At 52.9% G+C, this 26,720-nt stretch overlaps 2 protein-coding genes across 6 annotated transcripts in view; one reads left to right on the top strand and one right to left on the bottom strand.

Annotated features, from left to right (window-relative positions):
• Positions 1-5,488: 5,488 nt before the first annotated feature.
• Positions 5,489-14,136, top strand: FAM131B (family with sequence similarity 131 member B). Of its 3 annotated transcripts, none has more exons than XM_042926932.1 (7): positions 5,489-5,558; positions 8,279-8,388; positions 8,752-8,787; positions 9,039-9,132; positions 9,418-9,615; positions 11,771-11,914; positions 12,113-14,136. In XM_042926932.1, the coding sequence occupies exons 2-7, from the start codon at positions 8,335-8,337 to the stop codon at positions 12,583-12,585; spliced, it is 999 nt and encodes a 332-aa protein (XP_042782866.1). In that variant the 5' UTR covers positions 5,489-5,558; positions 8,279-8,334; the 3' UTR covers positions 12,586-14,136. The 3 variants fall into 3 exon arrangements, with proteins under 3 accessions (XP_042782866.1, XP_042782864.1, XP_042782865.1); XM_042926930.1 differs by lacking the exon at positions 5,489-5,558 and adding an exon at positions 5,817-5,887; XM_042926931.1 differs by lacking the exon at positions 5,489-5,558 and adding an exon at positions 7,045-7,415.
• Positions 14,137-15,035: 899 nt separating this feature from the next.
• CLCN1 (chloride voltage-gated channel 1) overlaps positions 15,036-26,720 on the bottom strand; it is a 34,235-nt gene continuing 22,550 nt past the window's right edge. For all 3 annotated transcript variants that reach the window (XM_042926907.1, XM_042926906.1, XM_042926908.1), the window contains exons 15-23: positions 25,803-26,016; positions 25,452-25,585; positions 22,535-22,779; positions 22,135-22,246; positions 21,734-21,813; positions 21,453-21,491; positions 17,936-18,040; positions 17,760-17,846; positions 15,036-17,271 (exon numbers count right to left, since the gene is read on the bottom strand). In XM_042926907.1, the coding sequence (XP_042782841.1) occupies positions 16,900-17,271; positions 17,760-17,846; positions 17,936-18,040; positions 21,453-21,491; positions 21,734-21,813; positions 22,135-22,246; positions 22,535-22,779; positions 25,452-25,585; positions 25,803-26,016 (1,388 nt within the window). In that variant the 3' untranslated portion in view covers positions 15,036-16,899. The remainder of the gene's footprint in view (positions 17,272-17,759; positions 17,847-17,935; positions 18,041-21,452; positions 21,492-21,733; positions 21,814-22,134; positions 22,247-22,534; positions 22,780-25,451; positions 25,586-25,802; positions 26,017-26,720) is intronic.

Raw genomic sequence — 26,720 nt, 5'->3', positions numbered from 1 at the left:
AAGCTGACTACACGTGGGGGTGGCCTGAATCACCTGCTGTCACCCTGAGATAGAGACTTTGATACAAAACGCCGGCATTGATACATAGGAACTGAGACTCACCAGTCATCAGTGCCTCAGGACAGCATCAAAGACCCATAGTAGTGGCTGCAAGTGTCCCCGAAGAAAGATCCTTGCCTTTTCATTTCAAAACGTAGGAATGTAGACAGATTTGGCCCTCTCTTCAGCTTACGGCCCCACCTTCAAAAAAGAAAGACAAGACTGAAGGAATGTGTATCAGATAAAACCCTGAACCAAGTAACTCTAGTCATTTTAAAAAACAGAGGAGCGAACACATAAATAAAGCTCTCTCCCACCGCATCCAGGATGAATTTTCTATTTGAGGGGCTGAGTTTATGCTCTAGCTTCTTCTCTTTCCAGCTGGGTAATTTTGGGGAAAAGAAAGCTAGTAGGCCTCTAAGCCCAGATTTCTCTCTCTCTCTCTTTAATGTTTATTTACTTCTAACAGAGAGAGAGTGAACAGGGAAGGGGAAGAGAGAGAGGTTCTGAAGCACAGAGCCTGACACGGGGCTCGAACTCACAAGCGGTGAGATCATGACCTGAGCCGAAGTCGGACGCTTAACCAACCGAGCCACGCAGGCGCCCCATCTAAGCCCAGATTTCTCAACTGCAACACAAATATAATGATTTCCCTCCTGGACTGTTGTAAGAAGACGCTGAAAACGCTTTGTCAACTGCTAAGTGATAGTTGCCTATTACTTATTGTTATTTTATTGTATCTCCCCCTCTTAGTAGATGATCTCACTTCCCACTTCTCGGAGAAAACAGACACCATCAGACTGGAATCCCTCATCTTGCCGACACCAAACGTGCAACCTACTGGCATCTGCTCCATCGTTCCATCTGCTAGAATCGCTGGGCTCCTCCATCTGAGCCCAGTCCCCCTCCCTCAGCCTTGTGGGCATCCCTCGTGGCTGCCTTAGGAAATCACGTTCAGCATGGCTGAGTCTTCCTCTCCTGTACTTTGAACCTCCCCCTCTCAGTTGGATCTTTTCATCTGCCCTTAACGGTGATCTAGTGTCTCCCATTACAACAAAATAAATTCTTTATTAAGCTGTTGTGATTTTAAATTAAAAAAAATTTTTTTAAAGTTTATTTATTTTAGAGAGAGACAGAGCGTGAACAGGGGAGGGGCAGAGAGAGAGAGGGAGACACAGGATCCGAAACGGGCTCCAGGCTCTGAGCTGTCAGCACAGTGGGGCTCAAACCCATGAACCGGGAGATCATGACCTGAGCTACAGTCGGACACTTAACCAACTGAGCCACCCAGGCGCCCGAAGCCGTTGTGTTTTTAGAGTTGCCTCTCCATTTGTTCGGGGACAGGCATGAAGCTTAGGATGTGGCTCTTCTCGTCCTGCGGATAAAAGGGACATATCTTTGTTTTGGGGGACCCAGGCTTCAAAATGGGATGTCATCTGCTTTGCTTGATCATTTAAGTTGGTACTATTAACAGGATTATTAAGCTCCTGCAGAATTAGAGAGTTCTCCACTCCACCACCACTACCAAAAATATATTTAGAGGTCAAGGGTTCTTTTTTATTTAACATTTTTAAAATTATTTTTAAGTAATCTCTAGACCCAACATGGGACTCGAATTTATAATCCGGAGATCAAGAGTCACATGCTCTACCAAATGAGCCAGCCAGGTGCCCCGGAGGCCAGGGATTCTTAAACATTTTTCTGCCCGGGATCCCTTGGCAATCTGGGAAATCCACGGCTTCCCTGTCAGAATAATACTAAATGCATCAAATAAAACACAAAGGGAACCACTAATGTAAAAAAAAAGTTATTATAAAATTGTGATATGGTAATATGTCTGGTTCTTTATAAAAGCATTAAATGCGAAAACGTGCACACAGGTAAATACCACCATAGTTTCAAAGTAGTGATGAACATGAAGGCTGGTGTAAGAAATCTGCAGCAGCTGTTGTATAATGGAAACATCTGCGATTTTTATGGGCAGTGAAGACACAGTACAACAGCTGTAACACCACTGTGCTTTGCTGCCTATATGCATAACTGAAGGACATGGGGAATTTTAGGTACAAGTCAGTGAACATAAAGATTTAGGTCTTGGGGTGCCTGGGTGGCTCAGTTGGTTAAGCATCCAACTTCACTCAGGTCACGATCCCACGGTTTATGCGTTCGAGCTCCACATCGGGCTCTGTGCTGTCAGCTCAGAACATGGAGCCTGCTTCGGATTCTGTATCTCCCTCTCTCTTCCCATCCCCCGCTCACAGTCTGTCTCTCTCAAAAATAAATAAACATTAAAAAACATTTTTTTTTTTTAATTTAAGACTTAAGTCTTCCCAACCAAGGTTATGGACTCTGGATTATGCCCACAGATTCTGGGACAAGAGCTCCTGTCTTATCTTGTTTTGTTTTAAAGGGGTGTGTGTGTGTGTGTGTGTGTGTGTGTGTGTGTGTGTGTGTGTGTTTTATCTCTGAGAGAAAGAGAGAGAGCAAGGGAGGGGCAGCAAGAGAGGGAGACAGAATCCCAAGCAGGCTCTGCCCTGTTAGTGCAGAGCCCAAAGTGGGGCTCGAACTAACAAACCCATGAGATCATGACCTGAGCAGAAGTTGGGTGCTTAATCAGCTGAGCCACCCAGGTGCCCCAGGAGTCCCTGTTTTAGGTTGTACTGTTTCTGAACGTGGTTTTGTTCCTTTTGTCCAAGAGCTATCCATAGGAGATTAGGAGCATGAAGTAGCAACCACGGAGAGGGTGGAAACATCACTTCACCATGTCGTACCAATGCCATTCTGGGACATTTGGCCAAACTGCTTTAGTTTTAGACTTTGGTAATGGACTGGTTAATATTGTGATATCATTGAGGGCCAAACTTAACTGATGAGTGGGCTTGGACTCCTGTAAGACACAGGCTTCCCACAGGGAATCCCATAAATTACTTGGGATGGAAAGTCTGACAAAAGGCAGGAGAATGTGTGTATGCGATTTGTAAACAAAACTTGAAATACTCTAATTCTTATATTACAGCCTGCTTCTCTATATAATGTCACAATATATCGTCACAGTAGGTCAACAAATACAATTATAAAATATGATCAATGGCTACATAGTGTTCTAAGCATATACCGTAATTTATTTAATTAACCCCCAGGTTTGAGCATGTGAGTTCTTTCATTATTATGTAAATAGCGCCCTGATGGGTGCTGTAGATTAAATCTTTGTCCACGGTCTATTTTTATTTCCTTGGAATATTTCTATAAATGGAATAGCTGTGTCACAATTTAGTAATGTCGCAACAACAGCAATGCATATTTTAAAGATTTTTTGATCAGTGCTGTCAAATCGTCCTCCAGAAAGGTTGTTCCTGTTCGTATCAGAACTGGAATCTTTGACCTTGGCTCAGAAGATGGCAAAGAGACCGGGAGAATGCCTCTAAATAGTGAGCAGAGGATCCTGTAGCAGAAGCCGGAAGAAAGCAGGCCAGTGTCGTGCCTATGATGTTCTGCTTTTCTCTGGTGCTAGAAATGCCCTTTAGGCAGAATGTGGACCAGGACTGAGTCTTCAAGGCCTGGGGTCCCTTGTGTTGACTTGATGCAGATCGTTTGGATAAACCCAGCCTCGTGGAACAAGGGGAGTGGTCTGTATCCATGTTTGGACCAGACTAATAGTGAGAATACTGGAATCAGAGAGCACCCCAGACAGAGGCAGAGCAGGTTCGAGGGGGAAGGCATGAGCAGAGCTGGCCACTTTGTCTGTTACTTCCTGACCTGGACATTCCCATCAGCACTGCTTCTCCACCGGAAAATAGGGGTTGACTGGCACCTGCTGTAGTAAAGAAGGCTGTTTCTCTTCCTCCTTCTCTTCCTCCTTCTTCCTCTCCTTCTTCTCCCCCTACCCCCCGCATTCTTTCCATTTTCTTTCCTTCGCAGCTAGACAGTATATTCCAGGAGGGCAGAAGCCATGTGATGCTTCTTTTGTAAAACCAACAAGAGTAGATATGGGGGAAAATACTCGGGAATTCTTCTGTCAAAATAAGGTATCAGGTCTTGCCACAGTCACACCGGATGATTGAAATCTCAGCAGACTTACTGACCGCTCTCTCTTCTCTCTCATGGTTTTGTAGATGCAGATTTGGTTTATTTCTTCATGCACAGAGACCAAAGATCAGTTCTGTCTCCATAATCCCATCTCCCAGATCTGCAATTAGATTATTAGCCTCTCCTCTCCCATCTCTCATCTGGGATTCCACAGAATGTAGTGATTATCACCCCAGAGTTCAGTCTCCATTCAGACTCTAAAGGTTAAAAAGATGCATCTATTAGAGTTGGTCTCTTGCCCTGGGGACACCCACACAGCGGACCCCCGGCCAGGTGCCCTGCTCCTGCCCAACCTCAGGAGAGACATGAAAGCTGGTGAGGAGCAAACAGCCCCTGGATTAGCATTTGCTCTGTCATTGGTGCTGACCTTGTCTGCTGTCTCACACTTCAGGTTTGTGGGTGCTGCTTAGACCCACAAACAAAAAGAGTCTCCTTGCCCTTTCTTGTGTGACTTTCCTAGACTTCACTTCTTGCCTGCTTTAACTGTGGTGCCCACTTGACCCCTGCCACGTACATCACGCTTTCTCTCAGTCTTTTTTTTTTTTTTTTTTTTTAACGTTTACTTATTTTTGAGAGAGAGAGAGAGAGAGAGAGACAGGGCGTGAGCATGGGAGGGCACAGAGAGAGGGAGACACAGAATCCTAAGCAGGCTCCAGGCTCTGAGCTGTCAGCAAAGAGCCTGACGCGGGGCTCGAACTCACGACCCGTGAGATGACCTGGGCCACAACCCAGGCGCCCCATCTCTCTCCATCTCTTACCCACGAGGCCCTGGGTACCTACCTGACCCCTTCTGGCTAGCCAGGGGGCAATCCTCTCCTCTCTTGACTGCTTCCTTCCTGACATCCATGCTCTCGTTTGTCAGCGAAGACCAAGGCTCAGAAAGTTAAACGGGATTTAAAACTATGCCTTCTGGTCGGTCTCGAGTCCCGATTTTCACTTCCCTCTAGCTGGGACCGAATCGCCCCGTTCCACTCCCCCAGCCCCAGTCGGGCCCGGAGATGATCTGCACCCACCCCCACAGCCATCCGCGAGTTTCCCGCGAGCGCCCAGCACACCCGCAAACACTTCGCGATCTGTTTGGGTGCACTAAACAGCGCACAGGAAGCGCAGAGCAACCGTGGCCGTATCCTATCGCGCTCGCGCTCGCGTGCCAGCTGCCGCCCCGGGAAGAAAACAAGTGTTTGCGGAATTTGGCGGCCGCGGCCCTCCACCCGGGCTTTATTGCACCGCCCCGCCTTTCTCCCCGGGCATCCCCAACCGCGGCCCTCGAAATCCATCCTCCAGGAGCGGGGTTCTCTCCCCGGCTCCCGGAGACCCGAGGCGGGCGTCCCCCGGGTCTCCGGCACCCCCAGGGGCGCGAGCCCGGCCGGGAGTCGGCGAGAAGCCCCCGCGCGCGCGCCGCGGGCAGGGCCGGCGGAGGGGAGCGCCGCGAGGTGCGCAGGGCGCGCGGCGGCGGGGTCGGGGGCAGGGGCGGGGAGGCGCCACGCGCAGCCAATCCCCGGGCCGCCCCCTCCCCGCCGCCGCCAGCCGAGCCGGGGCGGGGGAGCCAGGCGGCGGCGGCGGCGGCGGCGACGGAGGCTGCCGCGGGGAGGGATGGAGAGGGGAGGGGGGAGCGGAGCCGAGCGGAGACAGCCGCGGCGCTGCAGAGCGGCTGGGGCGGCGGCGCGGCTCCCGGTGCTGCCCCCGGCGCCCGCCCCGCGGCGGTGAGCGCCCGGCCACGGAGGCGCCGGAGCCATGGGCTGCATCGGCTCCCGGACCGTGGGTGGGTACCGCGGCGGGGCGGGGGCGGGCGGAGGCGGGCTCGGCCCGCGCCGGTCCCCGGCCCCCCTCCCCCACCGCTCCCGGCGCCCCCCCCGCCCCGCCCGGCCTGGCTCCCGCACTTTCCCTGCGCTCGGCTCTCCTCCGCGCCCGCTCGCCCCTCGCGCCTCCGGGGCCGGCCGCCCTCTCCGCTCCTCCGCTCCCTCGTCGCCCTCCGGCCTCCCTGCGCCGCCCTCCCCCAGGCGCGGTCCCTCTCCATCATCTCTCCACCGGCCTCCTCTCCCTCCGCGGCCGCTCTCCCTACTCCCGCGTCCCCTCGCCCGCCACCTCCAGGCCCTCCGCCTCGACTCTGCCCTCCCCGGCGCCTCTCCCCCTCCATTTCTGGGGCAGTCCCTCCCGAGGACCCCCGGCCTCCGCCCCGGCAGGAGTCCTTCTCACGCCCCCCCCCCGCCTCCCCACCGCCTCCGTCTGGCTTGGGTGTTTTGCTCCCACCTCTTTGCTTCTCTGTTGCCTTTTTCTGTCGTTCCTGCCTCCCCCGATTCGCATTGTTCACGTGCATTTTCCCTCCGGGGCGGGGGCGGGATGCGCCCGGTGCCTCGGGGAGGGGAACGGGGTCCACGCCCGGAGAAAATGGGGCCGCGCCGGGCCGGGCTGGAGGGAAGGGCTGGGGGGCGCGGGGAGGAGGCGGGGGTTTAGGGGGACGGACCGGGGTCGGGAGCCGGCTCCCGGGAGGGTGGGGCCGGCCCGAGGAGCCCGGACCTGCACCTGTCGGCGGGGGCTGGCGGGGCGGGGCCGTCTCTTTATTTACCTTGGACTGGGGGCGGGCACGGGCGCTTCCTAAGTCTTCGCTCCCCTCAGCCTCTGCCTCGCTTCTACCCCCCTGTCCCCCGGCCCACGCACCCACTCCACGCTCACGGCTCAACGAATGAGTCCAGCCCTCTCCCCAAACCCCCAATTTTCCCCCACTTCTCCCGCCTACACGACCCAGTGACCTCAGGCTGAGAGAATAATTCGTATTATTATTACAAACAAACTCACTCTCCGGAAGCCTGATTTCTCTGAGACCCGGTTTATTTCCATGGATACCCCCCTCCTCTGCTTTCACCTCTTCCCAGGGTTCTCTCTCTCCCCCTCCCTGCCCCCCCAGGGCTCTGACTCAGCTCTCCCTCCTCTACAAAGGCCACCTCCCCCTCCCCTGTCTCTTGCTCTGCCCTCTTCATCCCTGCTCTCCTCTCTGTCCGCCCTGTTCCTGCTCTCTACGCCCAGAGGCTCATTTCCTCTTCCCTGCCGGCCACAGCCCCTGATCTGACCCATCTCCTCACTCCCCTGTAGCCCTGAGGGAGAGGGCTTCACCTAGGAGGGGTCCTGCCTCCTTCCCACCCATTAACCACAATCCCTCTGCACTAGCGGTGGGGATGCATGCTGAATGCCTCCTCCTGCTCCAGACTCCCTTCCCTTCACTCCTTCCCAAGACTGGGCCCCTAACCCCAAATTCAGAATCACAAAACTCGCGTGCAGGAAAGATCTATAAGGTCAGATTCCACAGCCATCTGATCCCTGAGCCCCTTTCCAACTGCTCAGGCGGTTCCTCCCCCGCCTGCCTCCCCGGAGAGGCACCACCCTGCCCTCTTGCCAGCGTCTGCCTTGGCCACATGCTCTCACCTGAACAATTACCATCAGTTTCCCAGTCAGCCCTCAGACCCTGTCCACCCCTCCCATTGTCTTTGCCTTCTCTTTGACTTGAATGCCTATCCTTTTAGGTCCAGTTTTAAAAAGTTCCCTTGTCTCCTCCTCCGACCCCCTTTGCTCCTCTCCCATCCATCACTTGCCTCCCAACCGCGAGGGAAAACGATCATACCTCACTCTTGGCCTCCTCTCCCGTCACCGTTTCCTGGTGAACACACACAGTTCCTGCCTCTATCCCCACCACATCCCCTCCCTGTCAGACAAATTCGCCAACTCCAAGATACAAGCCGTAAAGCCCACTTGGAGGGAAGCTCACCCCTAAAGAAGTTCTGCCCTTAATTGTAGGAACATCATAGCTCTCATGCTCTCCCATCTAGAAACACTCCAGGATTCCTCAGGACAGAATAAAGAACTGTTTTCCTGCTAAAACCCAACCACGGACCCCCTCCGTTTTGACAACAACAAATAAGGCCATATAACACTTTCCTGGGAGGGAATATTTTGGCTCAACCTTACAGTTTGTCCCTACCAAAAATTTGGGGGAGAGGAGGGATGTAAAAGGGCCCGTGCGGAGCAGTGGCTGGAGGGAAGGGAGGGGTCTGGAGGGGCTGCCCCTGTGTGGCCTCAGCATTGTGAGACCCAAGAGGGGCTTGTGGGCTGGGACCTAGGGAGGCTGAAGGTCAAGCAAGTAACCCTGTGGCCGCTGCAGGGAATGAGGTGATTGCGGTGGATTGGAAGGGCCTGAAGGATGTCGACCAAATCAACATGGACAGCACCAGCTCGCTGCACGGGAGCAGCCTCCACCGGCCGTCCACCGAGGTGAGGCCCCGTGCCCTGCTGCCCCCCTAACCAAAGGACTTTTAGAAGACCCCAGAGACCATCCTGAACAAAGCCGCCCGGTTGCCCGATCCTTGAATTATCTTCCTAAATTCCAAGAGAACATCCCAGACACTCCTTCAGACTGACACTTTTACAGAACATTTCCTTTCCTCAAAACACAGGCCAAATGTTCTACTCTGAGATCCTAATTCCCTATGTTAAGCTGGGGGGGGGGGGGGGAGGGTAGAAAAAAAACCTCTCTACTTCACACACTTCTGGAAGTCCCTGGGGGTGGGGGTGGGGGGGCTGCTTGCATTTCTGGAAGTGCCTGTGATCCCCGCTCCCTTTTCTCTCTCCTCACAGCAAACCCGAACTGATTTCTCCTGGGATGGCATCAATGTGAGTTCCCCCCCCCCGGTTTTCTCTAGCTCCTCTCCCTTATATTCTCCCTTAGATTGGCTACAGAACACAGCTGTTCTAGGTTCCCTACCGACCTGCCATGCTTTTCAAGGGCAGTTAGGGGATGAGCTTCCTTGGGACTCCTGGGTGTAATGAATGGTTCCCTTATCACCTGCCCTGGCTTAGGCCCTTCCTTCCTCCTGGAAACCGTGAACTCTCCTCTGCCCCTCCTCCCACATTCTCTATCCCAGCTCTCCATGGAGGACACCACTTCCATTCTGCCGAAGCTTAAGCGAAATTCTAATGCCTACGGCATTGGGGCCCTGGCCAAATCATCATTCTCAGGTGAGACTCCCGACCTGGGGATGTGTCCAGAGAGGAGAATCCCTACAGACTCCTGGTCTCGATCTCCTTGCTCCTTCGGATCTAAAGAAGACCCCCACCCCCACCCCTGACCTATTTGCCCTTTCCTTCATGCCCTCCTGTCCAGGCTGCCCCTCATATGGAGGCCTAAGGGATCCCTTCCCTCATCGGGCGGAGTCCCATGGGACTCGGGTGGGGATACCGGGTGGGTCTTGTATGGGCATCCTGTGATATTCTGGAGGATGTGGGGAATGTCTGGCCCCTCAGGGATTTCTCGCAGCATGAAGGACCATGTGACGAAGCCCACAGCCATGGGGCAAGGCCGGGTGGCCCACATGATTGAGTGGCAGGGCTGGGGGAAGGCACCAGCCATTCAGCCGCAACACAGCCACGAGGCGGTGCGCAGGGATACCGATGCCTACTCCGACCTCAGCGATGGCGAGAAGGAGGCACGCTTCCTAGCAGGTACTTGTTCTTGGGACCCTCAAGAGACACGTGTTCAGGATGGCCAGAGACTGACCTTCCAACCTGATCCCCTCTGGCAGGACTTGCTCTATCCATATCGTGACCATAAGACTTAATTTCCCAATCAGCTCTGATTTCAGGCTCTTGGACTTAATTGATTCGGATAAGGGTCTTCAAACTTATTTTCATTATCATCTCAGAAGTTAAGAAGAATTACCTGGGATTGTGGGTCCACCTGTTCCGGATGCCTTCTCTTCTACATGGGAGGACTGTCAGTACCTGAAGGAAAGGCAGGGGCCTCTGACTCTGAAAGGCTCTCCTTCTACCCATGTTCTTTGTTTTTGTTTCTTTTTGTTTCTTTTTGAGAGAGAAGGAGGGGGGTGGGGAGCAGATGAGAGCAGGGTAGAGGGGCAGAGGGAGAGAGAGAGAATCCCAAGCAGCCTCATGCTCACTGTGGAGTCTGATGCAGGACTCCATCCCACAGCCCTGGGATCATGACCTGAGCCGAAGTCAAGAGTCCGACGCTCAACTGACTGAACCATTTAGGCCCCCCTCTACCCATGATTCTTGAGGAAAAAGAACAGAAGGCTGTGGGGATCCCTTCTAGCCTTTGCTCCTCAGCACCTTGCAGTAGTGGATTCCCTTACTTGGCTCATTCCTTGTGACAGCTGCTAGGTCAAGGGGCCTGGGTGAGGAGAGGGTCGTATACAGAAGAGGTTTCTTTCCGGGAAAGTGGTATTGCTACAAGACAGGCATATAGCATACCTACAACAGTGACCAAGCCCCTCTAACACGTCTCCATAGATATGTAGGAAGAATGAGATCCAGAAGAGAAGAGAGGGCTCTCGGTGTTGGTGGTGTGGATGGTGGAAGAACTCTCCATGAGGAGGGGAGCCAAACATGTAGTGGGTAGGGAGTAGTTTAGGGCAGCTGGCAATGTAAACTTCAACTTAGGACTTTAACTGGGATGGGGACTCCCAAGTCTACCCATCCTCCCTAGTCTATTCTCCCTCCCTTCTCCTTCCAATTTCTTGAACTTTCCACTTTTTTTTTAAATGTTTATTTTATTTTTATTTTTGAGAGAGAGTGCACACATACGTGTGAGTGGGGGAGGGGGAAAGAATCCCAAGAGGAATCCATGCTGTCAGTGCAGCCCCCGATGTGGGGCTCGATCCCACAAACGACTTGAGACTAAATCAAGAGTCGGACATGCAACCGTCTGAGCCACCCAGGTACCCCTCTTGACCTTTCCACTTAATACTACTATGGACCTACAAGCCCATGGTACTCCTTCGGGGATTCTCTGTTGAACCTGAACCCTCTCATTTAGATTCCTCTGTCTTTGACTACTAGCTAACATTCTTAAAATCTTCCAAAGATAAACTTCTGGGAATTCCTCATTTCAATCCCTTTGGATATCTTACCAGAAGACCCATTAACTCTAGGAATTCTTTTTTTTTTTTTTTTTTAAGTTTATTTATTTATTTGGCGGGGGGGGGGGGGGGGGGGCGGGGAGGAGGAGGAATGGGGGTGGAGCAGAGAGGGCGAGAAACAGAATATCCTAAGCAGGTTCCATGCTCAGTGCAGAACCTGACGTGGGGCTTGATCTCACAACTGTGAAGTCATGACCTGAGCCAAAATCAAGAGTCAGTTGCTTAACGAACTGAGCCATCCAGGTGCCCCAACTCTAGGAATTCTTAATCTGACCTTCTGGGAAATCTCATGCGGTTTTGCCCTATTTTGGGTCATATGCAAAGTCTGTGTTGTCCAGTACAGTAGCCACTGGCCACATGGTGGCTACTGAGAACTTGAAATGTGGCCAGTCTGAATGGAGATGCACCGTCAGTATAAAATACCCACTGGATTTCAGAGACTCGTATAAATAAAATAATGTAAACGATCTCATTAATCATTTTTATGTGGATTAAGTGTTGAAAGATAATCTAATATATATTGGGTTAAGTAAGATATATTATAACAATTAATTTCATCTGTTTCTTTTAAAGTGTCTTTACTATGGCTACTAGGACATTTTAAATTACCAAAGTGGCTTGCATTATATTTCTGTTGAACGGCGCTGCCTCGCTGTCCCTCTACCCCCTGCATGTGTCTAAGGGTTCCCAGAGGTATCTCGTGCCAACCACTGTTTTTCTAGGTGTCATGGAGCAGTTTGCCATCTCCGAGGCCACACTCATGGCCTGGTCTTCCATGGATGGTGAGGACATGAGCGTCAACTCCGCCCAGGAGCCATTGGGCTGCAACTACAGTGACAACTACCAGGAGCTGATGGAGAGTCAAGGTGAGGGATGGTTCCTCTCAGGCCGAGGAGGCCTCCTCTGCTATCTAGGCTGCCTCTGTTCCTCTCTGTTCTTCTGAGACTTTCTGTTCATCTCAGCTTTCCTACTCTCCTCCCCGCGGTCTCCCTCTCATCCTCTGTGCTGTTGTTACTGCCTTTGACGTTCTGTAACCCTGCCGACCTCCGTGATTCTCTTCACAGATGCCCTTGCTCAAGCCCCCATGGATGGATGGCCTCACTCCTATGTGTCCCAGGGCATGTACTGTCTGGGGTCGTCAGATGCCTGGGAAGCCAGTGACCAGTCCCTCATCGCCTCCCCGGCCACAGGATCCTATCTTGGCCCTGCATTCGATGACTCACAGCCTAGCTTGCATGAAATGGGGCCTTCCCAACCTGCTTCCGGGTACTCTGCTCAGGAGCCTCCACCTTTGCTGGGGGCGGACGCTGACTGGGCTCCGGGGGGCGGTGGGGTGGACCTGGCTAGGGGCCCTGCTGAGGAGGAGAAGAGGCCGTTGGCCCCCGAGGAGGAAGAGGATGCAGGATGCCGGGACCTGGAGTCACTTTCCCCACGAGAAGACCCTGAGATGGCCACTGCCCTCAGCCGGAAGGTGTCTGATGTCACGTCCTCAGGTGTGCAGTCCTTTGATGAGGAGGAGGGCGAGGCTAACAACTAGCTTCCACCCACTCCACGCCCAGCCTTCCACTCCCAGCTGAGGGGCCTGGCTGCAACAACACCCTCCCTTCCCCCAGCAGTACAGCTGAGACCCGGGCAGAAGACCACGAGGAACCCAGGAGTTGCCTGTCCTCGCCAGGAGAATGGAGAGCCAGGGTGGGATTTAATCCAGGCATATGCTGTAGAACCACAGGTCCGGGAACTGAGGCCCAGGCAACCAGATGGCCGTGAACTTTGCTTGGCTGCGGGCTTCCGGGTCTGTGATGATGAAGCTCCAGGGCGTCTCCCGAGGTCGGGAGCACAGAGCGGCTTGTAGCCGTCGATGGGGATCTCACTTCTTCACTTTCTGATTCGTCTTCCAGGAGCCCTGACTGTGGCTGTGGGAATGCCTCCTTTCTCCATGTCACTCTTGCTTTTCCCGACTCTGTGTTTTCTCTGGCTGTGGCCCCAGCTCATCCCCACCGTGAGGAACAGACCTCAGGGGCTGTTGGTTTGGCTTGACAGGCACAGGGGAAGCCACCGAAAGGCACAGGTCCTTAGAGGGTGGAGAATCTGCCCTCGGCGAAAAATTGGCTTCTGAGATCGGGAGTCATGGGGGAGGTGCGTGTGGCAGCTGGGATGCACAGGGACTCGAACACGATTCTTTACATCAAGGCCTGCCCACAGCCCAGAAAGTCACTGATGAGACCAAGAACAAACATGGCCGCCTGTTCTGGGACCTTGACTATCCCGTGGCTGGAAGGAGGAGCCAAGGATCTGGGGCCGGGGCTGGCTGCTCCAGCTCTTGCTTCCTTTTCTGCCTTCTTCTGGCTCCTGCTCTGGGAACCCTGGCCCTGAGGGGGTGACACAGAATGCAGGTGTCCTGGCCAAACGGGGAAGCATGAGGGCTGTGTCTCCCTCCACCCACCCTCTAATTCTCTGGAGCTGTTTACACTTTTCTCTTTGCCTTTTCTACATTTTTATAACTTCTTGGGGACTCAGGGTTGAGTGGGGTGGAGGGAGGAGGCCGGTGCTGTCAGGCCCCAGCCAGGGTGGGCTGTCTGTGAAGGAGCAGTGTGGGCACATGGTTCCTTTGCCCCTTCTTCAGCTGCTCCCAGGACTCCAAAGAGGGCCTCACAGGTGTTCTCCCTCCCTCCCCAGGCCTCCTGTGGAGGAAGAGAGGAGAATCGGAGTATTCCTCCTTCCAGGACAGGTGACCGTGAGGCATACGCCCCTGGAACAGCGTGCCCTCCCCCACCCAGTTCCCACTGTGGTGGGGACCTCTCTGTGGCACTTCTGTGAGAGATCCTGACAGCAGGGCCCGGGGGTAGAGCGAAGGCCGCTGCAGCTGTGGAGCTGGACGGCACACTGCCCTCCCTGCTGCAGTGACACAGGGACACTGTGGGTAGGAGAGAGAAGCTGAGAGCTTCCTTGTTGCCTCTCCTCGTGCCCGACGAAGGCTGCGGGTCCAAGGCCTTGTGTCCCACCCAAAGTTTGTCAGGGGTCCTACCACTTTCTCCTCTGCCAGGAAGGGAGCACCGTCCCAGACCCTGGGCAGAACTGCACCCCCCCCCCCCCCATGCCCCAGACTTCTATTTCTTTCGAATGAGGAGGCTGCGAGTCGGGGTGTTTCTGTCCATCCATGACCCCACCCCCACGGAGTTCACCCTTTCATCTGTGCTCCTAAAATGCAGCCGAGAACAAGGGCCTGTGTCCTCCAGGGGAGGGGAGAATGGTTTTCCTGGGGTCGGTCTTTGGAGGACCCAGGAGTGGGCACGGTGAGCACACGTAAGCGAAGTCACCTTTTCTACAACTGTCTCAACAGAAGACCCCTCGCGTGTTTGAAAATGTGACCTGCCTCAGGTGGCGGCAGGACCAGTAGCTGGGAGCTCTGGAAGTGGCCTCGCGTGGCCCTCACGCCAGACTCCTGCCGCGGGTCCTCGGGGTTTTGCATGCTGGCGAGTCCCTGTGTCCTCGCCTGTGCCACCTGCCGTCTCAGCGCACCACCTTTCCCTCTTAGCCTCACCCCCTTCGTGCCTATGTTCTGCCCCCGTGCCCGGACCGCGGCGGCCATCCAGTCCAGCGGGTTCGTTCATTACAGTTCCTTTTTGCTCAGGGCCTGTGGAGTCGGGAAAGGTGGACTGAAGCGGCGTTCTCCCCGTCCTCCCTTCCTCCCTCCCTTCCCCCAGGAAGCCAGATGGTCCCTGAAACAGTGGCTGGAACTGGGAGGGAGTCTAGCAGACTTTGCACGAGGAGGGGGCTTGCAGACCAGAGGTCAGGTGGGGGCCTGCATTTCCCACTCTGAAGAGGGAGAAGAACCAAGGACCTGCCCTGGGACCCTCTTAGGACTCTGGTGGAGGGAGGAACTGCTCTCCGGTGCTGGGGGCAGGTGCATGGGGTTTGCTTATAGCCTATTCTAGGGGGAGGGGAGGGGCATGTGCAGGAAGAGGCTGTGGGGGGGCGGGGGGGGGTTGCTTTTCCTTTGGGGTTAAAGGCTGTGCAGCACGTTTTACGACAGTCCTGGAACAGGGCTGTTTTTATATTCTTGTGAATGAAACTGCTCTTGCTCAATGATTTTCCTTTGGGGGGGAGGGGGGTGCACTTTCATTTTCAAATCACTTTATTAAAGAAAAATCCAAATCTCCCATTCCTCCCCTTCCACTGCCCCACTGCCCCCCACGCCTTCCTTCTTGCCCCTCAGCTGAGGAGGGGCTCTTGGTGAATGAGTGTATGCCCTTCTCTTTGCCCCCACTTCTACATCCCATTCTGTGTCTTCCAGGTCTGGGAAATAATTCATTTTTATGGCCAGTCTTAGCATGTTTTCTTAATGTGACATTCCCACCCCAGGCCCAAGAGAGATTCTATGACATATATTACAGAGAGAATTATATATAAATATATATATATAAATATTATAGATTATTTACACATGGGCACGGGCTCACATGCCCACTGCCAACCCCCTCCCCAGGCTGTGCCCTCTCTCTCTCTCTCTCTCTCTCTCTCTCTCTCGGCCTGGGGAGGTGGAAGGGACGTGATGTTGGAGAGGGCTACAGGCTGTGTTCAATGGCACTAAACAGAATGTGGTGGCACATCTGACTATGAGTGTCTTATTTGGGGGGTGACGGAGACTGGGCACAGGGGAGGAGAAGGAGGAGAATGTCGGAAAGGGGTAAAACTGCAGAACCAGACAAGGCATAAAAGGAGGGAGGGAGGAAAGCCTTGGGTGTGGAGGCTCAGAGCACCTGAGACCACTTATAAGAAAGACAGGCTAACAGCAGACACCCTGTTGCCGATTGGGGGAGGGTACGGATCTGACTTCCCCAGTGTGGGAAGCATCAAAGACATCTGCCATCTTGACTTTGAACCCTCCTCTCTCCACCTCTAGGAGAGGAACACAAAGAACCAGTCTAAAGGCTGGTGTCTGAGTGACCCAGTGACCTTGCCCTGAGCCTTGGTGCCGGGTGAAGAACCACAGCCACAGCAGCGGGAGGGCACACCTGACCCTTGGGCAGGACAGATCAGTGACGACACTGGGGAGGGGGATGTATGTTTCCAGGGAGTGACCTGGAAACTGGAGGGTGAGGAAACTGGTATGGGATTGATTTCTGCCTGAAGGAGGTAGGAGTGACCCTGCTTCCTCCACAGAGAACTTTTCTCTGTCAGGCTGCCCCTCCTTTATCCACATTGCACTGCTTAAGTCTGAGGCAAAGGAGGAGGTGATGGGACCGGCCTTTCAGTGCCCTAGTGATGACCCTTGCCTCGTGACAGGTAGTAGGGGGCAACTTTCAGGGAGCCGGTGTGAGCCAGTGGGAGAACGGGGTGGGGGGCTCTGAGAGAGGGGTGCGGACTGTTCTGGGGTATATTCCGGGGCCATCTGTCCACGAGGTCATGAGGGCCTCCCATCTCCTCCACAGGCCACAGTCATGTGCGTCCCCGCCATGGAGACTGGCAGACACACAGGCAGAGCCAGGAAGGTGTTGGGACAAGAACATCAGGGGGCTCCTGGAGAATAAGGGGAGGCCTGAAAGTCGCAGGGTATGTCCCACCCCACACACCAGAGAGGCTCGGGAAACCCCACGGACTATCAGGCCCTCCGCTGGGGTTAGAAGCCCCTGCCTGTCTGGATGGGGGGACGTGGCCTAAATAACTGATCAAGGCTACTCTCTGCTGCAAGGAACCCTCCTCTAAGTCTGTCACTATCCCATTTCACAATTCCCAGGAGGGGGCAGGACATCGGTTTGATCCCTCCAATCTCAGGACGTACCCTCTCCCACACAAAGCCAGCCTGGGGCCGGGGCCTCTGGACAGTCTTGAGGAGGAGGTCCTGGAGGCGTCACAGGATCAGTTCGTCCTCGTCCTCCTCATCGGTGGACCGCAGACTGGGGCCCTGCAGGATATCAGCCAGCTCCTCTTCCGGCCCGGGACTCTCCACCAGCTCCAGCTCCTCCAGCTCGCCCTCCACCTTGGCTGGAGCCACCGAGAGAGGGGGCTCCGGGGAGGGGGAGGGCACGGGGGTCTCTGGGGAGGCGGGAGCCCCGTCCCCCGCCCCGGCCGCCCTGGTTCCGTCCTCAGGCAGGCTCCACGTGTCCGTGGGAGGGGGCGGGCCCCCAGGGTTCTTCCGAGCTGTCGTCGTGTTCCGGAAGCTGGCAAGGGGCGGGCGGAGCTGCACCCCGGACTTGGTGTGCCCTTCGATGGCCTTCTGCAGCTGCGGGGAGAGGGAAAGAGGGTACACGGTTGGGAAGAGGACGAAGATGGGGCAGGTGAGAGACGCGGGCGTGAGAGAACAGACCCGCACGAGGAGGAGGAACAGGACGCATGGAGAGGCAGGAGACGGGGCCTGGGGAAGAGGCGCACCCGCGGGGCCTCGAGTCTCCAGCTCCTCTGGCTGGGCCCCTTCCTGGTGACCCTCAGGCCTCCTTCAGCCACATCCCACCCCATCCCATTTTCCCACAGATCACACACATGGAACTGTGACTCACGCCCTGAACCCTCACCCCAAACCCAAGCAGTCCACGAAGACCCTGGGGGCGGTCCTCTCCACCTGCCCCTTGCGCCACCCACCCCCTCCAGTCTCCGCATGAGAAACAGAGTGGGAAGTCTGGGGGACCCCGCCAGATGTCAAGCCACCCCCTCCCCACCCTCTTATCCTGTGCCCCTTCTTCCTCCTGCTGCTCCAGTGGGACATGTCATTACCTCCTCCAACGCGAGCACGCCCCTGAGCTTCCCCATGCTGGTCACGTAAGCAAGGTGGAGGCCGAGGAGCGAGAAGAGCGTGTGCGTCTGCAGGAAGAGAGCTGCAGGTCAGTGCGCGGCCGCCCCACACCTCCCCTGCCCGCAGCAGCCCCGAGCGGTGGTGGGCGAGGACTCGCCTTGTGCAGAGACGTCTGCTCCACCAGCTGGAAGGGAGACTGGTCAATGCAGCAGTAGTCAAAACACACCGGCTGGCTCAGCTGCTCCTTCTCCCAGGCCTCAATCTGTTGGGCAGAGTAGGGCCGTCGCTCAGTATCACGGGGCCCCCTTCAGCCTCAGATCTACAGCCGGGCCCCAAACAGCCCTCCTAGCCAGCCCAGACCCTGAAATACGCAATGGAGTGTCACTGACCACACCCCCCCCAATACTAGCCCTTCTCCCTTCCCACCAGGGGCCAGCACCCTCTCCTTTCCTCCCTCATCAGGCCCCACATCACCTTGTCTCTCAGGCACGAAGAGCACCTCTCTGTCTTCTTGTCCTCTACCCCCTCCCCTCCCCACTCCCTGTGCCCCATACATTTGTAATTTCCAACCCAACTGCCCAGTCTTATTTTCCACCACTCCTGTGATACCCATTGCTCAGGGAAACCAGACGTGCCTTCCCAAACCTGCGTTTGCTGTTCTCGCCCCTTGGATTCCCCTTACTGCCCCCACCCTGCCTGCACAGGCTCTCCTGACCTCCCAGGAGCAGGTTTTTCGTTTCCTATAGCACATTACTGAGCCCTCCTTTACAGAGATGACATGGATCGTGCTCAGTCTTTTACTGGCGTTTGTCTTACCTCTGCCTACAGGACAGGGATGAAGAACTCTTTTTTTTTTTTTTTTTTTTTTTTTTTAATTATTTATTTTTGAGAGACAGAGTGCAAGCAGGGGAGAGGCAGAAAGAGAGGCGGAACAGAGAGTCTGAAGTGAAGCACGCTCTGCGCTGACAGCAGCGAGCCCCGTGTGGGGCTAGAACCCAGGAACCACGGTATCATGACCTGAGCTGAAGTTGGCTGCTCAGCTAACTGAGCCCCCCAGGCGCCCTGGACGTAAACTCCTAGGCGTGTTACGTGCGTTTGCCCACCGCGTGTTGGGCAGAAACCAGCACATTCGTGTCTTCCAGATTGCGGGGACTGTTTGTTGGGCGTGAAGAAGAGCTATACCAACTCACATGGCACCCGATGTGAGTGGCTGGAGTCAAACCATTTTTGTTTTGTTTTGTCTATCACAGAAGCATTAAGGCACGAAGGTCCTAATCTCCTCTTGATTTAGATACGCGCACCCAAATCCCCAAGATTCCAAATGATCCAGGAGAGCTCTGACTTTTATAATGGAATCTAATTTTCCTGAAATCTCTTCTCAGTCAGCACCTTCCGATCGCTGTGCTCCTTTATTTTTCTGTTTGTCCAAGTCCCCATGTCTCAAGCTCCGGAGAAGGTCTCTGAAGGCCACGTCCCGGTTCTCGTGGCGGGTGTATGGTCCAGGCTGGTGTGCTCTCCATCTGTCCCTTCCTGGTTGTTCTGGACCGCAACCACACCTCCTCCAGGCCCCCCCTTTCCTGACGGGAGGTTCACACAGGGTTTGGCTGGTCCTCACAGCACAGGATGGATGACCACTTAGCAGGTGTGCTGGAGACATGATTTATTTGTAGGGCCCTTGCCAACCCTGGTTTGGTTGATCCTGTCCTCCTGGATCTTTCTACGACCATTTCCTGCCTTCCCTGGTTCCATTCTTGTCTTCCCTTAAGGAACAACAACACTAACAGAACCATTTCCAGCATACATGCACCAAGCACTCCCTCTGTGCCAAGCATCATTCGGGTGGCTTTATGTGTCTTCACTCACTGAATCCTCTCCAACGACCTATCATTACCTCCATTTTACAGATGAGGAGATAGAGGAAAAGGGTGCATAAGTTGCCTGCCCAAGACGACACAGAGGTAGAGCAGTGCTTCCGACCTTGACTGCTGATCAAGTTCCAGGAACCCCCAGCTTGTGTCCAAGGGGCAGGGGATCTCTGCTTTAGGGTCCCACTACTTATAAAGGTAACAAACTGGGGCTCTAACTGTGTGTACTCCTAACAGAGGAGCAGATAAACATGACCTCTGGTGACCTGTTAGTGAATTCTTCCGCTCTTTCCGAAGGTGTCACCTTGATATTGCCAAGAGTGCCTTCTTGATCTTATCCGAAAACCATGTTCAGAATATCCTGAATTTTTACTCCTATGGATCTTACCCTCCTAGAATGGCCCAGTGGGTCATGTGGGAGTTTACATCCCTAAAGTCTTTTTTGGGAAAGACATAAGCTAAAAATACATGCTTCCTGGTGGCACTTTATTTCCAGTGGTCATTAAATAGCCCCACTGATCAACTAGCTAGCTTTCCCTCTGGGGTACTTTTTAGAAGAGTATTATTATTGGTTTTGAACTCCAGCGAAACCCTCCTCAACCACTGTCATGACCCATCTGACTCCTGCCTGGGGGCAAAAGCTGTAGCTGTTCTCTCCTCTGTGCTCATCTATTCCATTTGTCCATAAGGCATTGATCAGAAGGGTGTGTGTTTTGAGGGGTGACAAGGAGAGAAGGGACAGACTTCCCTCCTCTCTTGTGATGTCCCATGCCCTCCCCCATATAGTCTGGACAACCAAGAAGATGTTTCTTTTAGGGGTGCCCGAGTGGCTCGTCGATTAAAGCGTTCCAGCTCTTGATTTCGGCTCAGGTCATGATCTTATGGTTCGTGAGATTGAACTCTGTGTCAGGCTCTGCACTAACAGCTCAGAGCCCGCTTGGGATTCTCTCTTTGCCCCTCCCCCACCTCAAAATAAATAAACTTTATAAAAAAAAGACGCTTATTTTAAAATAATATCCATTATGGTTGTCATCTACCTACTTTTAAAAAACTCTACCTTTTCAGTTCCATGGTGGGCCTGCATTCTTTTGCTAAATGGAATGGCTGCTAATGGACCCTGTTGTGTCTCTGCAACCCCAGGGTCTGTTTGGACTGGTACTGCTCAGCTTTCTCCTCCAGATCATTGCTCCCCGTCTGTCCACTCCACACAGCCAGGCTTATTCAGGGCCGGATTTTCTCTCCCATGGACTCAATAACTACCTTTTTTAGGAAATAGGTGTTTGTCCCAGTGGGGCACTGCTGTCAATATCTGCCCTAGGTTTTTGGTTCTTTCCAATCTAGTTTACTGGCATTTTCTTGTAGTCCATTGTCTCGGGACCCTGACCAATCCAGCATCGTAACCTCCAGCAGGCACGGACCATTTTAGCTTCCATGCTGTTCTGCATTGGAATGTGTAACTGCTGGCTGCCTGCCATTTTACTTCAGGTGAAGCTCATGCTTCCTACACAGTCTCTGCCTGGTCTACAATATCCCGAATGTCTAAATGTTGTAAGATCTAAGACTCATCTGAGCACTACGGTCCCATCCATGCCTGGAGGCTCAAAATTTCCCTCTTCTGATCCCTCTGAGAACAGCTACCTCTGAGCGATGTGCCCAGCCCTCCCTCCATAGTTGTATCTCATTCCCAACCTCGCACAATGCTTTCTGGCCTAGACTCGCATCTTACTCTTACAACAACATAATGAAGAAAGGGAACAGTGTCTCCATTTGGCAGAACAGTCCACCCCAGGTTGTTCCTGTTTCTCTTACCTCTTCAGGTGACATGGTGTCCACCAAATCCGTTGACTCCTAGAGAAGAAAGACATAGGTCCAAGTTCTTTCCCTTTTCATGGCAGTTATGGTTCCTTTGGCCATTAGCCATCTCTCACAGGCCAGGGCCACAGATGCTTGCCTTCCTAGTCATGGTTCCTTCCATATGAACCTTCTCCATGGTGGGGCCTTCTCACTTCTGCCTTGCGGACCATGGATGTCTCAGTTCGCAGAGGCACGCCCCTTTCCCTGTCCACCCTCCGCGACACATCTGCTCTCACCTGGGTTGTTTTCTTCTTCGTGGGGCGAGGTCTGCCCAGTAAGCAGCGCAGCAGGGACCGGAAGACAGAGGGTCTTTGACCTGAGGGGAGTGGCAGGTGGATGGAAACGGAAACAGAGCGGTATCTGTCCTAGGAGGAAACGGCCGGCTGGGGAGGCTCTGAGGGACCCCTGACACTTTGCCAAACAAGGTGTGTACTTCCCGGATGCGTCACCTCCATGGACACCCTCTCTCCTACCCTCCTAAATCAGCTCTTGCCCTTCCCTGGGATGGTAATATGGAGACTCAATGAATAGGAATCCCTTCCCCCCACCCCCCTCCTTATAGTAGCAGCTGTTAGGTTGAAGAGCCCAGAGAGAAGCCACAGGCATGAATGCGGGTGCATGCTGGGAGAATCTTCACCTGCGGGCTCCGGGGCTTCTGGCTGCTGTTTGTGGCTGGGCAGGGGCCCATTGGGCTCTTCTGGGGACAATGGAGCAGCAGGAAAGGAGCGAGGAGCGGGGAGAGGAGGCAGCTGTAAGGAACAGTAAAAGTTCTCAGTCCTGGGGAAGAGGCTGCCTAGCACTTTCCTCCCCTTATCAGCTGGTGTCCTGGGAAATCTCTCGACCTCTATTCTTTCTCCCCTTTCAGAATTCCTGTGTCTCTTTGGGTTCTCATTGGTACCATCACCTGCAACCTTATCTCCTTCAGCCCCTGGCCCCCAGGGACACTGGTCTCTTTGACCTTCTCAGTGATCAGCATGTCCTCTCTGTCCTCTGCCCCCATCTATCCAGCTCCCCCAGCCCCACCCCTCCCTGGTCACCTCGGGCTTCCCAGAGAGGTCCTCCTCTTCATCCTCATCCACAAAGGCAAAGGACTCCCTCCGGCCCTCGGATGGGATGCCTTGGTGCCCCCTGCCAGCAGGCCGCGCCTTTCCATCATAAGGCAGCTCAGACAGCTTCCTGGCCATGTCCTGGGCTGCCCGCAGCCTCCGCTCAGGGCACAGGTGGCGCTGCAGGAGGGATTGCAGCTCTGACCGCTCCACGGAGCCCAGCAGGATCATTGAATCTGGGGGAGAGCGGAGCACAGCCTGAGGGCCCGCTCTTTCCACTCCCCGCTCCGCAGGATCCAGTCCGGGACAGAAGCCCAGCACCCCTGCTTCATTTCCCAGCTTTTACCCTCTCTTTCTGAAAACTCATTTCAAACATCTGCCAGGACTGACCTCACCCAATCCCTTTTATTTCACTCATTCAGCACTTAGAGACCCAATTGATACTATCCTACTTAGTGCTAATTTGTACTTATTTGAATGCAGCCCTTCCTTATACAGGCTGTTTGTAAATAGGTGAACTTGGCATCAAAATAGCTAATCAACCCTGTCTCAAAAAAAAAAAAAAAAAAAACACCAAAACTCTTTAAAATCCACTTATATAGGCTGAGATGTGAATATACTTTGAAAGAAGTGTACAAGGATATCTGATGCTTAATCACTTAAAGACTCTGGGTCCTTCTAGGATATAAACAAAACGCCTACTTTTCCTGGGAAGGTGTTTCATATACGGAAATTTCTGCTACCATAATGAACCTTTTCATTAAGTTGTAAGCCCATAAAATTGCAGCAGTGTTATTAAGATAAATCTTACCATTAAGTCTTTGTCATTATTATGAAAACCTTGTATCTCATTGGCTGTACCCAGACTCCAATGAAAAGCCACTGCTTTAGAGGCGACTTAAAAAGTATTTGGGATTTGGGGAAAATATTAAAATGAGTCTAACCTGAACAATTTGGATACTCTGATTATCTGAAATCAGGAACTAACAAATTTAACGGCTCCAAATGGCCGTACATGATTCTTCTTTTTTTTTTTTTTTTTTTTTTTAATTTTTTTTTTCAACATTTTTTTATTTATTTTTTTGGGACAGAGAGAGACAGAGCATGAACGGGGGAGGGGCAGAGAGAGAGGGAGACACAGAATCGGAAACAGGCTCCAGGCTCCGAGCTGTCAGCACAGAGCCTGACGCGGGGCTCGAACTCACGGACCGCAAGATCGTGACCTGGCTGAAGTCGGACGCTTAACCGACTGCGCCACCCAGGCGCCCCGATACATGATTCTTCTTAATTACACTAATTCAAGCACTAGGCAAGTATTGATTTAATATCTAGTAAATACCTACAGGGAGACAGCCTGAAGGGGATAGAAGTTACAGTGCCTGCCCTCAAAGAATTCCCAATCTAGTGAGACATAGATATATAAACTACACAAGAAATAATACACAGCAGGATTAAATGCCAAAGGATGATGAAATAAAGTAGTGTGTGAAATCACTGCTTTAAACCATTCACTCCTCAGAGCGCCTGGGTGGCTCAGTCGGTTAAGTGTCGACTTTTTTTTTTAATGTTCATTTATTTGAGAGAGGGAGAGAGAGAGGGAGAGAGAGGGAGAGCACAAGCAGAGGAGGGGCAGAGGGAGAGAGAGAGGGAGACACAGAATCCGAAGCAGCCTCCAGGGTCTGAGCTGTCAGCAAAGAGCCCGACATGGGGCTTGAACTCATTAACTGTGAGATCATGACCTGAGACAAAGTTGGACGTTTAACCGACTGAGCCACCCAGATGCCCCAAGTGTGGACTCTTGATTTTGGGTCAGGTCATGATCTCACGGTTCGTGAAATCAAACCCTGAGCGGGGCTCTGCACTGACTGTGCAGAGAGTACTTGGGATTCTCTCTCCCTGTCTCTCTTTGCCCCCACCCCCAAAATAAATAAACAAACATTAAAAAGGATAAACCATTCACTCCTTCATACAGAACGGTTTCCTCTGCCCCTCACGTCGGGCACTAAAGAACAGCTACCGTTTAGTGAAGTAGCAAAGAGAACCACGTAAGGGGCTAAGCCTCAGTGTTCATGGATTCCTTGTTTGCAAATTTGTCTCCTGTCTCAAATATGGGGGCGTATTTGTAACCCCCAGATCAGTGCTCAAGGTGCCCTCGCCGTCATTCACAGACCTGTACAGAGCGGCGAATGACCGGGGGCCTCCCTGTGCACGTGTTCCCAGCTAAGCTGCAAAAGCGATGCTCTGCTTCTTGTTTCAGCTCCCATATTGTAAACGAGCATTCTTTCCATGGTCTGTTTAATGCCACATTTTCACATTTTTGTTGGTTCTGTGTTGGTGGTTTTGCTGCTTAAACCCCACCCCACCCCTCCCCCTCCCCAAGCAAGAAGGCTGTGATGGGCCTTATGGAGAACATCCGTGTGCTAGGCAAGCTTCGTTCAGGCCTGAGTTATAGCCCTGTCGGCCATGAATTCTAGTTAGTGAATCAACACTATATACATGAAATAAGCTGTCTTTAAAGAGAAACACACATAAAACAAGTTTATGCATTGATTAGTCGAAGAAAATGTGACCAGAGGAACCTAACCCTGTATTTCCTCCAGGGCAATGGTTCAGTATCATATCCCTAATTCAGTGTTCATGGCAACTTTAGAGAACATAACTACAATGACTAATGAGAATCAGCTATAGTTCTCTGATTGGATTTTTAACTATCTTCTTGCGCTTGTGTTAGGACTGTATTTTTCCTTCTCAAAGATGATCGTGTTCCTTAAGGAACACAGGCTGGGTATGCTGTGGCACAAATGCATGGTCCCTAATGACAAGCCCACACTACAGTGTCTCTTCCACCTCTGTGGAGCCCTTGTTCAGGTCGCTAGCTCAGAAGTCTGTTTCCTTCCTTCCCACTGACCTTTCGAATCAACCAGTGGTAAAGTCTTGACTGTGGTGGTCTGGAGCAGGGTTTGCAATTCCCCATACGTGCAGGCAGCTGAAACAAACTTCACATCACGCACCATGATGTCCTCAACAAAGATTGTAAATTTGCTACGGAGGAAGAAAGCATGGGGGTTAGCCCCACCATACACTTGTTCCTTTGCCATCCCAGGCATTCCATCACTCATAATATTCATCAAGTACATGGGAACATAAAAGTAAGTAAAAAGCAGTGTTTCCAAATGTTGACCCTAACCTTGGTCTCAACCTCAGAACCTCCCACCCCCACCCCATCAAGTCTGAACTAATTCCAGCTGGTGCCCCTGACCTGAGCTGGTTCCAACCAAGGTCAGGCAAGTAGGGTAGCTTCTTGACCTGGATGATGCTGTCATAGAGGGAGGGCTGCAGGCTCTGAGCCACCATGTTGGCCAAGATGACAGCCACCATCATGGGGAGGATGTGGGCAATCTGACCCGTTAACTCGAAGCAAATCACAGCTGTGGAGACCGTATGGGACACTGCGCCAGTCAGCGCTGCTGCCCCTAGAATGACACACAGGAAGCGGTGGGTTAGGGTTGCCATTCCTGGCATGGAGGGCACGTGAGGATGCCATGGGAGTGATGTAGAATGGGGAGACATGACCCCAGTCTGTACCAACACTCCTGACATAATCATCTGTCAAGAGTAGTGGTGAGAATGCTCAAGTATTAGAAAACCATTTTAATCTTACTCGATGTCCTTTGGCAATTTGCAAAATCATTGTGTGTGCCCGGATTTTCACTTATAAAATGAAGACAGTGATGTCCTATCTATTCCTTGCTTTAGAAAGTTTGGATCATTCTGTTTTGTTTTGTTTTGTTTTGTTTTGTTTTGAAGTAGTCTCTACACCCAGTGTGGCGCTTGAACTCACAACCCTGAGATCAAGAGTCACATGCTCTACCGACTGAGCCACCCAGGCGCCCCAGAAGTTTGGACTGTTCTTAACTGAGCATTTTAAAACCCAGTGATAGCATTTTACTTTGGGCCTCAGGTTTTGATGTCAACAATTTATGAATGAAGAGGGTCAAACCCAGGACTCAGGCTGTGGACTTGGAACATGACACCTGTGTCAGATCCTGGTTCTACAGTTTCTCAACTGTGAGAACAGAACTTGATGCTGCTGGAATCCCATATTCTTATCTCTGAGGTAAATGAGGTATTGCATAAGTTGTAAGGCCCTTGCAGACCTACAATGTTATGATTCTGT

The sequence above is a fragment of the Panthera leo genome, chromosome A2 (genome assembly GCF_018350215.1).
Source record: "Panthera leo isolate Ple1 chromosome A2, P.leo_Ple1_pat1.1, whole genome shotgun sequence".
In the NCBI taxonomy this organism is placed as follows: domain Eukaryota; kingdom Metazoa; phylum Chordata; class Mammalia; order Carnivora; family Felidae; genus Panthera; species Panthera leo.
This window is presented reverse-complemented; position numbering and strand designations above follow the sequence as displayed.